Here is a 15,607-nt window from a genome sequence, read left to right on the forward strand (position 1 = left end):
TTTGTATGTTTATGAAACAAATGAAAATATTTAATATTTTTGCAGAAGGGTTTTACTTTTCCCATTAAAACTATTCAATGTTATTAGCAGGTAATATATTACAAGTTATATTTTAAAATTACATAACCAAATTAGCATGTATAAATCTCAGTAAGGGTTGGAAAAACTTACGGACTTCACAGAGATTGAGTTGTGTATCTTATCTACAAAAGTGTACAGACACATGCAGAAATCCAGTAGGTGTACCTTATTGGATACCCGTTCATTCACTCATTCATTCACTGTTTGTGCCCTAGGACTGTGCTAGCTCTCAAGAGGTAGAGATGATTAATACATGATTCTGGTTTTTTCAAAAGCCCTCAAGTAGAGCATTGTGAACTGATTTCAAAATAGAATGGTAATTATCTTTTGAAATGATATTTGGTCTTTCATTAAGTCATTCAAATGAGGGTGAGAACAATTACATTGTACCCACAGGCCTCTAATGGATCAAACATGTCATAATATATATATATATATGTAAATGCTTTATTCATAATATATAGCTTTTTGTAGTTTACAAATTGCATTTGAGTTATACATTTGTCAACAATCTTCTGCTTAGATCAAGTATGTATTAAAAGTCCCATTTATAGTTAATGGAACTTAAGCAAAAGAATTTGTAAAAATTTACATGCTAGAAACAATTGAGAAATGCTGAATCTGGGACTTCAAGGCCAGTGCTCACTTTATAACAACTCATTATTTCTCAAAAGCTAAGAGCCTCCTGATGATTCAGAATCCTGGGATTAAAATTCTCATGAAATACTGACTAGGCTAATATTATTTAGCCAAGAAGCTACATAAGTCTCAGTGTAAATGCCACCTCTCCTGGGAAATCCTCCTTGATTAGACTGGTTAGGATTTTCTTTGACAAACTCTTACAATTATTACTATAACAAATTAACCACTTTTTAAAAAAGATTTTACTTATTTACTTGACAGACAGAGATCACAAGTAGGCAGAGAGTCAGGCAGAGAGAGAGAGAGAGAGAGAGAGAGAGGAGGAGGAGGAAGCAGGCTCCCTGCTGAGCAGAGAGGCCAACAACTCGGGGCTTGATCCCAGGACCCTGAGATCATGACCTGAGCTGAAGGCAAAGGCTTTAACCCACTGAGCCACCCAGGTGCCCCAATTAACCACTTTTTTACAATTGTATTTGTATCCCATCTAAAACAATTCCACGTTCCCCACTTTGGGAAAATTTAGTTAATTCACTAATTATTCCTTACCATCTTTCTTCCTGGGTACTATATAATAAATTTTACTGGGATATACTCTCCTCATTTCCATATTTACAGTGCTGGCCATAGTGCCTGACAGGCTCACATACTGGGTGTTCAGTTAGAAAGGGTTTAATAAATTAATATTTGCCTATATGTGAATAGTATGTTTCTAGTGTGTGGTTGTATATATTTCTTTTCTTATGAATAATAAGATGTTTGCCTATCTCCCAAGTTTGTGTACAAAATAACCATTTTCTTTTCACATTCACAGGATTATACCTTGACAATGTATTTCCAGCAAGCCTGGAGAGATAAGAGACTGTCCTATAATGTAATACCTTTAAACTTGACTCTGGACAACAGAGTGGCAGACCAGCTCTGGGTACCGGATACCTACTTCCTAAATGATAAGAAGTCATTTGTACACGGAGTGACTGTCAAGAACCGCATGATCCGCCTGCATCCAGATGGGACGGTTCTTTATGGCCTCAGGTTTGTAGCGTCCATTTCAAAATTGAGTTTTTCCTGAATGAAATAGCTATTGATTTTTATTGGAGGACAATATTGTGCTGTGTTCCTTATTCTTCCCTCAATTCTATCATAAGCAGTTAAATCTCCTATCCAGTGGACATCTGAGAGCTTAGGGGAGCATGTTTACAAAGGGACTTAGCCCTAGCTAAGAATAGGTTTTTCTGAATTATTTTCTAATATCAGCTGCTGATCCTAAAGCTGCTTTCTTTAAGGAGCAAGGATAAGCCATCAAAAGAGCCAAGAAATAGGGCTTCCTTAAAAGGGAAAAAAATTTTTGGATGCTGAATAGTTGTTTGAGTATGGCAGATGCTCTGCTTCATAAACTGCTTGTAAGCTGCAGGAATTGGGTCTGGTCCTCTAATGACAGGAAGGCTTTTTTGCCTTCTTACCCTCCAAGGAGCAATCAGACTTGGAAATAAATAAAATCATTATCCCACATTTATTAATAATAAATTTATACTATTCAATGTACTTTTATGTCTGAAAGTAATTGTGATGCTCTGCTGTTAAGGTGAGGCTGAATTGTAAAATAAGACAGCTGCTTCTTTTAAAGTTTATTTTGTAGTAGAAGCAATAGCTGGTTTCCTGAAAGAAAACAGAGAAAAAAGATAGTTATCTTACTCTGAAAAATTACATTATTACAATATAAAGGATTCCTCTGTGTTATCAGGAAGAAACTCTAAACTCTGAAACATTCAAATGTCTCTGATCAATTCTGTTTTGCACACATGTGTGCTTACCTTATCATTATAATGATGGTAGTAACAATATTCATTTTTTAGGGGTTAGGGGTCAGATATTGAGTTAAATGCTTTCCATGCATTGTTATAGTTGATCCTTAAAACAACTTCATATGTTACAAATGGCTATAATCTTTATTTTTAAATGCAGAAACTAAGGCTCACATCTAAAATCACAAAGCAAGTTAGCTACAAAGATGAGATTTGAATTCAGATCTGAGTTCAGAGCCACAGCTCTTAACCACTACACTGGGACGCTCCTCACTTCCACATATTTCTTGTCTGTCATGTCTTGTTTTCATTGTCTGATATATTGTGTGTCTGACTGGCACATTGTCTTGAGTGCTTATGAACCAGCTTTTTGGTTGATCGTATTTTTAGAGAAAGTGGCATTTGGCTACCAAGGGAAAGTTGGTGAGGGTGAGGCATGGAGAAGGCACGTGTGTCCTCTGTCAGCCACTGGAGGTAAGCAGATGGATTGGATAGGGGCAGGGCTCACATGCATGTCTTAGAAAAAAAGAGAAACAGCAGAGAGAGAAATTGGCAATGTCGGCAAAGATCCCACCAAAGTGGAGAACTTTGAAAGCACTAATGGAAAGAATTGTGTTAAGGATACATCGTACTAAACTTACCACTTGGAATGAACTATAAAACATTTAGAATCACAAAGACCTTGATGAGAGTGTGACCATGCAGGCTGTGGGGGAGATGGGGGTTCAAAAGAAGCTATAGGTCACACTTTTTAAGAGCTAAGCACAGAGAATGGTTAGAATCCCGAAGAAGGCAGAAGGAGGCATAGAAGTAATACCCACTCGGCAATGAATGAGGAGGAGGACTGGCAAGTGGCAAGTTTTGGCTAAACACCAGACCCAGTGCTGGAGGCATTTGCTTAGCAAATAGCTTAATCAGCACAGCAGTCATGCAGAAATTACCCTGAGCTCTTCCCATTTCCGTGGAACACCCACCTTGAAAGCAGAGAACAAGCTGTATTCTCCTTGGTAGACCCAGGTCTGGCAAGGCACCTACACCATAAATATGCTCAATAAAGGTGGTAATTCTGAATACATATATGCAAAGTTGAATGGATGGGAAAATCAACAATCAGGATGTTTTTGGAATTGAAAGGAAAAGAAAGGACCAGTATAGATGAAAAATATGGCTTCTTTATGTCATTATATAATCAGACAAAAACATCGATGACTGCTCATTCTTTTTATTTATTTATTTATTTATTTATTTTGCTCATTTTTATTTTAAGCCTCACTATATGACACTGCTGTAACTAAAACTCACAATAGGAAATAAACGATTTAAACACTTCTGACATGTAGGAAATTAACACTACTAGACAGAGAAGGCACATGAATTATAATCAGTCTATCAGTTGTATTGTTAATTCTGACTCTGAAATTGATAACAAGGTTTTTCAGGAAATTTATAAGTATCCTTTTCCAGTTTTTACTAATCATAGAATGTTTTTTTCATTGCTAGAAATTCAATGCAGACCACATATTCTCTTCTCGACTCCAGGAGGTTCATTTGCAATATGCAAATAAAAGGAATGTAATTAGAATTACCATTGCTAGGGTTGACATCACCCACTCTCTTTTCCTACTTACCCTTAAACTCCTCTCCCATTGATATCCACACATATTGGCAGGGACAAGGGGGCCAGAGAAGAGAGCATTCAGAGGGTCTGAGTAAGCTTCTTTTGTAGGGTTTACTTTAGTGAAATGTTTAGGTATTAAAACGTAAGAAGGAGAAAGTAATATGCATTTTTAATGCCTGTTTACTTTTTCTTTTTGTTTTAGAAAGGGAGAAGGGGGGTATGGCCCGAAGGAGAAGGAGAGAGAGAATCTTAAGCAGGCTAGATGCCTCGTGTAAAGCCCAACGCAGGGCTCGGTCTCAAAACCTTGAAATCATGACCTAAGCCAAAATCAAGAATCAAACCCTTAGCCTACTGAGCCACCCAGGCACACCAATGCTTGCTTAATTTTGTCATTGGTATATAGGTGTTCATTGTGCTGCTCTTTCAATTTATCTGTAGGTTTAGAAATTTTTATGATAAAATTGAAAGAGGAAAAATGCTCTGTTTCAGAGACCTAGGGATGTCTGATTCTAATATCCAGGAAATATCATTCAAGATTTAAGAGTCTGTAGCCAAGAAAAGATCTTTCTAATCTCTTAGAGGTGAAGAATCTTCTATACAGGACATCTACTTTCAGGAGCTATGTCTGAAAAGGAGGTCACCTCATCTCAAAGGGTGTGTGGCTCACAGCCTGGGGCCCATGACCATAGACAACCAGGCTAAGTCATAACCCAGGAAGGAGTGGTCAGAGCCCTTCAGTTACAATCTTCATAACCTCTTTATGAAATCAGTTGTCCTCCTGCATGAGTGTCCCTTTGTGTCTGACTGTACACAGCAGGAGCTCTGAGTACACTTACGCTGATATATTGTGTTTGGAAAGCAGGAGTTTTGAGGATAGCAGCATAGCGGCTCCTCAGCAAGCTTGCATTAAGGCATAAAGGCTTTGAGGAGCTCAGGAAATGGAGATTGAGATTCAGAAACATGGAAAAATTTTTAGGTGCTACTGTTATGGGTAGGTTTTAATGGTTTTCATTCTGATTGGCTTTTTGTTTCCCCATCACCAAAAGCACAAATTAGCAGCTTACTCTCCATTATCCCAGTGCTCCTCTGGTTGCTAACTGTATTAGAGGTTCAGAGAACAAAGTTTTAATGTTGTTCAGATACATAAATGGACACAAGTACTCAATGAAACTAATTTCCTTAACAAACCATAATGGTAATGAAATTGAGGTTTTAGTTTTGACTTTTGTAACAAACTTCTTTTTGAACCTTGTGTCTTATCCAGGTTTTAATTTCCTTGTATATAAAACAGAGGGGTAAATTAGATGATGCCAATGTTGTTACAACCCAGTCATCCTCTGAATCAATAATTAATGAATCTAAAAGACCATATAATCTAACATCAGTCTAGAAAATTAAATTATATATTTGGAGTAGCATAGTAACTGGTGTTCAGTGTTACTATTTAACGAATAAATGAATGTGGGGTATTTGAAGACAGGCAAAGGGAAGGCTTCATATATTAAGATGGCCATTTTATATTGTAGAATTTTACTTCAGTTATCTTTTCACAATTCAGCTAAGTAAGACACTAGGTTCGTTGTGTAGAGCCAGAAGAGTGAGCAAGTGGATTAAAGAGAACGCGAAACATCCAACCCAGGGTTGTCTAGAGTGAAAAAGGGAACAACGAAAGAAAATGTGTACTGGAGTCGATGGACTCAAGCCATTGCATTTGACAGCACACAATCTGGAGCAAGAAAAATGGATGCCTGGCTGGCTTGAGACCCAGGTGGCATGACCACCTGTAAATCTGCCTGTAGCCCCCGCCCAGGGCCTTGCTTGTGGCATGCACATAGTAATTATTTAATCCAGTATTGTGCGATTTCTCAAAAAGACTTTCCTTTTCCTCGTGTTTCATTGTATGTCTATTTTCTCAACGTATTTATAAGATCTGTGGGATACAGGGACACCTGGGTGGCTCAGTCGGTTAAGCGTCTGCCTTCGGCTTGAATCATGATCCCAGGGTGCTGGGATGGAGTCTCACTCACATCAGGCTCCTTGCTCAGCAGGGGAGTCTGTTTCTCGCTCTACCTGCCACTCCCCCACTGCTTGTACTCTCGCTTGCTCTCTCCCTGTCAAATACATAAATAATACCTTAAAAAAAATCTATGGGATACAGGAATAATAAACCAAAGATATGAATAATGCCTTTTTGAAACTCAAATTCATAGTTTGCGGCTAAAGAATAATGAAATCTTTGAATATAGATTCTCACCTTCATTCTTGACTGGTTGATAGCTCAATTACACCAATTTGATCGTAAAATCAAATACCTCTTGTCTTTAACAATGTTATTTAGGGATTTCTGTCAGGAGATATAGCTGGAGGAAGAAGAATACTTTCTCAGGAGTAACCCAGCTGGATAATTGGTGACAAAAGACTTTCCAGTTGACGAGGCGGAAGAATTCCTAGCAATTTACAAAGGAAATATTTCAAACAGATGAACTATATAATACTCACAAATAAGATTGGCCCAATCAAATCGTTTTCAGAACACTTCAAGGGAAAATGGCATAGAAAATGTAAGACTTTTGTTAATGAATCCAGTTAAAGCCCTCACAGATAAAAATCAGGTTTAATCTGATATTGAAATTATAAAGAATGTTATATAGATAAAATTTAGACTGTTATTTACTTGAAATAAGAGATATTTGTTAGATTTTAAAAGTAAATGAATATTGACAGTGGGCATAAAATTAGGAGGCCTTGTCTTACAATTAATTATTCTTATAATTACTTATTTAAGTGATTTCTAAATTTTTTTCTAGCTCCGCAAATCTCATAATCCTATGGTTTTGCTAATGTATGGCACATAATTTTTAAGCATATCCACTCCCATCTCATTATGCATACAGCAGTACTTAACATGATATTTCAGTTAATTTCAGTTTTTTAGCAGCTGCAGTTATCTCTTTGAAAAAGACTGATTAAGAAAACAAAAAAAATTATTACATTTTGGTACACAAGAAAACCTGAATTATCAAATGATAACATCTTTTTTTAATATAACAATGTACATTTTGTTAACATTTAGAATCTGAATCTAAATTGGGCTTCATATTATTTATATCATAAGCATTTTATCACATATTAAAAACTCTTTTACAAACATAATTAAGACAAAACACTTTTCCTATCAGGAGATGATGTACATTTATTATTAAAAACTTAGAAAATGCTGTTATGAACATAAAATTACCCTTAATTGTACCACCCAGAGATAACTATTACCTATACCTTGCTTTATAGTCTTCCAGATACTTTTCTAGTAAAAAAGCATATAGGAAGTTTTTTATAAAAGCAGGTTTACATTATACATACCATTTTGTGATTTGAATTTTTATTTATTTATTTATTTTTAAAGATTTTATTTATTTATTTGACAGAGAGAAATCACAAGTAGATTGAGAGGCAGGCAGAGAGAGAGAGAGAGGGAAGCAGGCTCCCTGCTGAGAGCCTGATGCGGGACTCGATCCCAGGACTCTGAGATCATGACCTGAGCCGAAAGCAGCGGCTTAACCCACTGAGCCACCCAGGCGCCCTGTGATTTGAATTTTTAAAATAACAATGGATATATCGTAATCATGTTTGCATGTCAAGAAGACCCTTCTCCTCTTCTTCCATTATGGGACATATTTGGGATATTTTTCTTTATTTAATATAGGATATGGTTTATGGTTTTGATATAAGGTGAGAAATATGTGGCTGTTGCTATAAAATACAGGAATCCCATTTAAAATTTACTCAATATTTTAGTGACAGGCAAAGCTATTTGTTGAACAATTTGTAATCTTATAATGTTATAATTTGTAGTCTCATGGGTTAAATAAATGGCTCTGGAGATGTACCAATGCTGGCTTTATTAGGCCAGTTCTTACGGAAAGAATGGCTTAGTCTTTCAGTAATAGCTGACCCATCTAAAAATAGCTGTTTGTCTTTTGATGTGAGGGGGAGGCCTTGACTTCATATGCCTGTACACCTCCCATATGTAACATTAGATCAGAAACATGTCACTTCTGATTAAAGGTTCACATTCTTAAAGAAAAATTCAGCAGGAAGCAGAAGGCAATTCAACCACCTCCTGCTATGTATGTTCTGTCATTGGGGAAATGGCAAAGGATGATGTTAGCTTGTAATGATTTTAGACAGGAAAGGTTTTTATTAGTTTTGCCTTCTTCTTCTGTTCCTAAAGTTTTACCACAGAATATTAAACAAGCAAATAATCAAGTGGCCATCCCTTACTGAAATGTATTATATCAAATAATAAAGTATCAATTTTTACTCAGACTTCTTAATTGATTTAATGCATTTTCATAGAGATGGTGATTGTGTTTTTGTCAAGTAGAAAAACACAAATTTTATTAAGACTCTCTGGGGCGCCTGGGTGCTCAGTCGTTAAGAGTCTGTCTTTGGGTTAGGTCATGATTCCAGGGTCCTGGGATCAAGCCCCACATCGGGTTCCCTGCTCTGTGGGAGTCATATGGTTATTTAGAGTCATCATTGTCTGACTGACATCAGCAAGTAAGTCAAATCCAAATCTAAAAAGTAGAATCAGGATCACACCATTCTTTGGACTTGAGAAATGGAGGCAGTGTGTATTAGCAGCCCTAGGAAATAATCCACGGCTCTTTCTGTTGCCATGTTTCGCTGGACTTTCGGATGAAAAACATATGTTTTCAATATTTACTTCCTTATTTGAGAGAGGGGGAGAGAGAGAGGAGGGGGAAGGGCATATGGAGAGGGAGAGACTCTTAAAGCAGACTCCCTGCTGAGCATGGAGCCCATTGAGGGACTCGATCCCAGGACCCTGAAATCATGACCTGAGCCAAAACCAAAAGTTGGACACTCAACTGACTGAGCCACCAACGTACCCCTAGATGAAAAACATCTAAGCATTTCTTAACCATTACTGACTCATAATGTTCCAGTAGTCAGTGAATCTTTTTCAGTGCCAGTTAGATGGGTCCCTAGTTGTCATCATGTTCATTGTTTTCAGTCAAATGATAGCTGGATGTTGGCAGGACCAAAACCAAAGATGTCAAAGGGCTGCTGGGGAAAAGATGAATGGTCAGAGACTCCAGGCATTTCAAAGCAGGGAAGACACCAGCTTTACCCCCTGTAAAGACATGGGTCTCCTAGTGCAGGCCTCAAAAATGAGTACTATGGTGCCATGAAGTGGGCTTTGTCTGAAAAGGGAAGAAGCATTAACGCCCACTGAAGACATTATTCGCAGGCTCATGAGCATAGCTATATACAACATTGCAACACATAGCACATCTGGAGATGACACTGGCACATTCCTAACTCCATTAGGAGTGAGCTCTTTAGGTCACAAGAATATTGTCATCATAGAAAGAAGCTAGATCTTCACTTATTTAATTCATTTAAAATAAATATTCTATTTTATTTTATTTTAAGCAAAATATTTCCTAGTGGAAAATTAAAATTGTAGGTGTTGCATATATGTTTGTATATAGGTGTATTACTCCATTTATAGGCATACATATGCTTATGTATCAGTTCAGAGGTATATATATGTGTACATATATGTATTTGTGTATATATTCAGACATATATACCTCAGCAACATTTTTTTCTTCCGTTTGTCTTATGTTAAAACTAAAGAAAACTAAAGGGACTTCCATAAACCTAACTTTCAAACGGTGCAGGCTGTCCTAAGCAATAAAGTTTTTTCCAATTACATCTGGAGTAAATTTGTAACATGATTTCATGAAAGCAGTGAATTTTGTTGGCAGCTTTTGATGGCAACTTGCTTAGCAAATAGGCAAAATGCAGTTATATGAGATAGTCTTTGTAAGGAGTTAATTCGTGGCTGAGTTTTAATTAGACAACGACCTTTTCAAAGCAAATATAAATGAGCAGTTTAGTTGAGAGGGTTGTAGTAGTGTTAGCTGTAGGAGTAGTAACCTGTATCGATTTCTTTCTGTATGTCACACCCTGAATTATCTGCATTAAATAATCCTGTTACTTCTATTTTATGCTTGAGAATACTTACTGATGTGGACAGCAAGTAGATAACTTGCTGATTGGGTTTGGGCTCAGAATCGAACTCAAAGCCCATAATCTCAATCACCTTCCCAGAGTCTGAGAAAATGCAATATCTGTCCAGGTAGATGGATGCAAAAGACCCTTAGGGAAAACAAATACTGAAAATCTTGATGGAAGAAGAAAGGCGAGCCCAAGTTTCCAAGGCTCCTAAAAGGAACCTCTAATAGTCATTTCTCTCCCCCTAGAGAAACTGTCATGGTCACTGTTCATAAATAAATGAGTATGGGTTTCACAGTCTTAAACAAGCTCCCTAATGCGGATTTATGCACTGTTTTTGGCTAGCTTGTAGACATTTCTATACATACAGCACATGGTGTGTATTCTTTGAGTTTAAATTAATATCATCACTTCTACTTTCATCCTTTATCCTTGAAGGATTTTCTACTTTACAATTCAGATGCAGAAAGTTATTTTTGCTTCATGTTTTTGAACCCCCAAGTTCAAGGAAAAGCAAAATACAGTTTATAATTTGGGGTATAGGGATTTTGATTTTTTTTCTTCAGAATCACATAGCCATATTGTGGAATTTGGTTGCAGACTAGGGAAAAAGAAACCACTGTAAGATTAGACTGTCAGTTAGCCAAAGATGAAACACCTTATGGGAAGTGAGGAGGCCACCTAGCTTCTGTGGTTCCCAGAGTCCGAAAGCCACCCTAGACTTACTTTGTCCACAGGTTTTTCTCCTGAACTGAAGAAGCTAAATTCTTTATGATTTGGGAAATTATTACCTTGGTAATCTTGAAACTTTCATGTCAAGGATTCACAGGCATTCTTTCGCTGAGATCCTTGATCCTAACTCTACCATTAATACTCTTCCTGGAAGGGAAAATAAAGTATTGAGCTATTAGTTGTACCTCTGACTTTCAGATAACTAGAACTAGAGCTACCTTTGTCTACAAGGCTCTTTGGGAAAACCCCAGTATACACTGAAGAAAATCTGTATTTGTTTCATGGCATAATTTTTTTAAAAAGCATTTATTTCACTGAGGTATTTTTCAGCCTTATTTCCCATGGAGAGAAAAAAAAATAAAGGAGCTAAAAAGCTCTCTAATCTAAGGATATCACCTCCAAAATTTTTTTGCTGAAGGACTTTTGGTAAGTTTTAATGCCTTGATTTACTAAATGGTTAGTAAGAGAGGATTTCTAACCCATCCCTACCTTTTTATTCTGGAGGTCACAAATAAAGCAAACCTTGCTTTTGGAAACCAAGCCAGTATAATAGCTTAATGACTCAAATCACAGTTACCACATTATGAAATGCTCAAGCTATTTCATTTCTCAGAAGCAGCTCATTATCTGTACTCATATGGACAGAATAAAAGGCAACAAAATGCTAACTGGCCATAAATCCTTGGAGGAAGATATTAATTCCATGTTGAATTGTTCTCACTAGCCATAATAGAGGAAATAATTAGGACTTTTATTTTAGCAGTTTTAACAGTCTGACAACTAAGGGAAACTACTAAAAGGATCAGGATAAGACTAGAGCTGCTTCTGGCTTCAAAGTCGCAGGAGGCATCTGTACTTTTTACATCAACAGAACACAAAGCCACTGGAGAAGCAGTATTGCTGAGTATTTAGAGCATGGGTTTGGGATCTGACTGTCTTGTTTCAAGGATTTCTTCTGTCACAAACTCACCATGCTCCATCTTTCTGAGGCTCAGTTCCCTTATCAGTGTTATAGGGCTTTCTGGTACCCACCTTTTGGGATTAGTGGGGAGATTGAGTGAACAACTATTTGTAGAGCATTTAGGAAAGTGCTCAGCACAAGCTCAGTTCTCTGTATAGATTATTTGCCATTGTAAGATTGCTACATGTATCTAACTTTGACCTATCCTGCCATTTATATCATGATTAGTACTGGATGATATTTGGCAAGAGGAAATGGTGGTGTTAAACCTTTATTATGTATCAACACTGAAGATGAAGATGAATGAGGCAACCAAAATAGAGACTCAGAACTTAGAGATTAGTGGGATGAAAACATATGAAATGGTGAGATAAAGAGAAATAGGATAGGATAGTGGGAGAGGGCCAGGTTCTAGAGTTTTTTTTATAGGTTTTGTGCCTTTTTAAAAAGTTACCTAAGCACTTTAAACTGAAGATATAATAATATCAATTAACTTATAAGAATACGATTAAAAATTTTTTAAAAATTAAATAATGTAACTTTTATAAAGTAGCCAGCACACAGTAGCTGCCCAATAAATAGCTGTCGTGGCTTCATTTATTGCTATAGTTCCCAGATAACTGTAGCCATCAAAATCAAGTAATTACATGCTGTGTATCTTCTGATACACAGTATGTGTATACATACATGTGTATACAATATACATGATTACATGTATATTGTATCTTCTGATCCCCAAATAATCCCATCTGGCAGATATTAATATCATTCCACTTTTATAGAAGAGGAAACTGAGGCCTAGACAATCTAGTAACTTGTTCAAAGTAGCACAACTTCAAATGTCAAGGCTGGGAAGAGAATTCAAGTCTGTTTGACTCTGAAGCCCATGTGCTTTATGTTTTAAGAGATCTTAATGCAGAGAAATGACACAGGGCATGGACTGGAATGTAGCAGAGCGGGGACAGACATACTCAGAATTTTCATTAGACTGATAGCTGAATGCCGTTATTCATTGTGACTACCTAATCTTAGGAATGTCTGTGTCGTGTACCCAAAGGAAGCATGAAAAAATGCTAGTGTTTGAATTTATGTTTAATGAAACATAGACATTATAGTCAAGTCAGTTTCTGAACCTTTAGTTCATTTATGCATTGATTCATCCAATCAACTGCTGTGGGGAATGGGGGTGCAGGAGTGAATAAACCAGGCATCATCCCTAACTCCAGAGACATGTACTTAGTAAGGGAAACATATATAAACCACCAGCACAAAAAAAAAAAAAAAAAAAAAAAACCCACACACACACACACACAAAAAAAACCAAAAAAACAAAACAAAACAAAACAAAAAAACAGATAGACATGAGGCTTGCAAATTGTGATGAATTCCATGAAGAAAATTACACAGTATGAATAATCTGAGGAAAAGTGCCTGGAGGAGAGGGCTGGAGTCCTACTTAGGAGTGACATCTGAAACCAAGATGTTGTTTATGAAGATCAATAGGTAGAAATCTGAGGAATGAGTGTTCCAGTTCAAAAGAACAAAATACAATGGTCTTCAGGACAGAAGACCATTCGTGTGCTCACAGGAAGAAAGTTAAGTCTTTCTGTTTCCTCTCTTTCACATTACTGCATTTTATGTACTTTATAACTAAAAGCATTTTTCATTTGTTTACTATTCTTACTGGCTTCGCTCCACTAAACAATCAGCTTCATAAGACCAGAGTCCTGTGTTTTTTTTTTTTCCCCTGCTATATTCCAGCATCTTGAACAGTGCCTGTCTCCTACGAGTCAATGAAAAACTACTTGTTGAGTCAATGTCTGCATGAATGAATAAGTAATAGCAATTTCTCAAAAGCACTCCTTACTTTTTCAGTGTGACTACCTGACTCTGTTTATCAGTTGGAAGGGAACTGTGCTCTCCGCAGGGCTTATCTCAAATTGATTTATCATTCTGTCTCAGTGCATGTAACTCGGGCAAAATGGCATCTAATGTTTTTAAACAATGAATTTGCAGACTGAGGTAAATTATGAGGAGAAATAGAGAAGCATCAAATCAAATCAATATCATGGAGAATTATCTAAGATTATTATGTTTTAATAAGGTGGAAAATTCTGATTGTCTTACCTAGTAGATACTGTACATTTCTCTTTACAGTGGGGACAACTACGTTAGCAGTGAGATGGTACTTGAGGTGATATTTATATAAGCAGATGATAAGAAGGCTTTCTGAAAGCAAAGAGAAACAGCATTTGTCATGAACTCAGCTTTCCAAGTTATGACTTAAATGCCAATGTGAGTTGACTGTGTAGAAATTCCCATTGGTGTGGTGTTTTATTATTATTTGCTGTGCATGTGGTACTTTAAAAGATATACAGGGATGTGAAGGTGAAGAGAATATTCTATGAACGTGGAATTTAGGTGACCCATATTAACCTTCTACTGCAGAATGAGTCAGTGAGAAAACACTTTCTAATGAGAGCTAGTGCTTTTCAGACACACACTTTAAAAAATCCATTATGGCTGATTCAAGGGAGTTGTTCTTTTTTATTTAGGATAGTCAAATCTTTATAATTAAAAAGGTATATAGTTTCTTTATTGATTGCAGAGAAGAAATATCATATTCTTTGCTTAGCATAGAGCATGTCTTTATGTTATTTAAACTATCTTGTCTATATTTCAAACTGTGTGTGTATGCATGTGCAACTGTGTGCACAAAGGTATGTTTTCTGTGTTTGTGTGATAGGAAGCAAGGCAGGAAGTGGGAGGAGTGAGGTTGACTACTGTGTGGGGAAAAGACCACTAATATTTGTTTGGGACAATATTTTTTGCAAGTCATATTAGCCCACTTGGCTGTGGGTTTATTTTTCCTTTGGGAAGTTAGATATAAAGGACACAGGGGTCAGTCTTCTGCCTATGTAAAAGGGTCTGTGGTGTGATAATGAGAAACATTGCCCACCACTCGCAGCTGGCTCTTAATTAGCACATTTAGTATGTGACAAAACTGTACATTTCACTGCTTCACTTACCTTACTCACTAAGGGTTAGTTCATGGATCCTTGTTAGTTAATCTCTGGAACAATCAGTCATCACCCAGTGATGGGGGATGAGACAAAGCATAGGTCTGATCCTTATTTGTGGAAGGTGGAGTTACTCTGAAAGAGGAAAAGTCTGTGTCTACAACATGCGTGGCCAGGGGCTCGATGGGGATGCATGCTAAAAGAATAGAGGGGGAGATCAACACAGGAGTGAAAATGCATTTCTAAATTCTAAGACATAAGAAAAACAGTGTTTTACTCTGAGAGGCCAAGTTCCAAATAATATAGATTATCAGACCTTCTAATTTGAGAACGCTTAAGATTTTAAAATTGCCTAAGAGGTTGACTAAAGTCTGAGTCATTAGATAGGTTTTAGTTTTAGTGTTTATTTATTATGAAGATCTCAGACATCTTGGACAAAGAAGAGACTATATCCCAGGGTTACTTTTCCTTTATTTGTGATTTTATTCTTTTTGATTGATGCTTAGGCTTCTGTTTTCTCCATCATGAGTGGGATGCTTGGCTCAATTTCATCTTTTGTAGTATTTTTAAATTCTGCAAAATCAAATTACTATTGTTTAGTGACAACCTACTTTCATTTCAAAAAACGATTTCATCCTTCCAAATTTTCAGTTTTCATAGGCATGGATAGAAAAAAGAGTAAAATATACCTGATCCAAATTTCCAT

The 15,607-nt window shown here is 36.7% G+C and overlaps 1 protein-coding gene across 3 annotated transcripts in view; it reads left to right on the top strand.

Annotated features, from left to right (window-relative positions):
• GABRB2 (gamma-aminobutyric acid type A receptor subunit beta2) overlaps nucleotides 1–15,607 on the top strand; it is a 238,042-nt gene that overhangs the window by 81,334 nt on the left and 141,101 nt on the right. For all 3 annotated transcript variants that reach the window (XM_013064899.2, XM_004737681.3, XM_004737679.3), the window contains exon 5: nucleotides 1,535–1,755. In XM_013064899.2, the coding sequence (XP_012920353.1) occupies nucleotides 1,535–1,755 (221 nt within the window). The remainder of the gene's footprint in view (nucleotides 1–1,534; nucleotides 1,756–15,607) is intronic.

Source organism: Mustela putorius, unplaced genomic scaffold (genome assembly GCF_011764305.1).
Source record: "Mustela putorius furo isolate JIRA1106 unplaced genomic scaffold, ASM1176430v1.1 tig00000145_pilon_pilon_pilon, whole genome shotgun sequence".
NCBI lineage: Eukaryota > Metazoa > Chordata > Mammalia > Carnivora > Mustelidae > Mustela > Mustela putorius.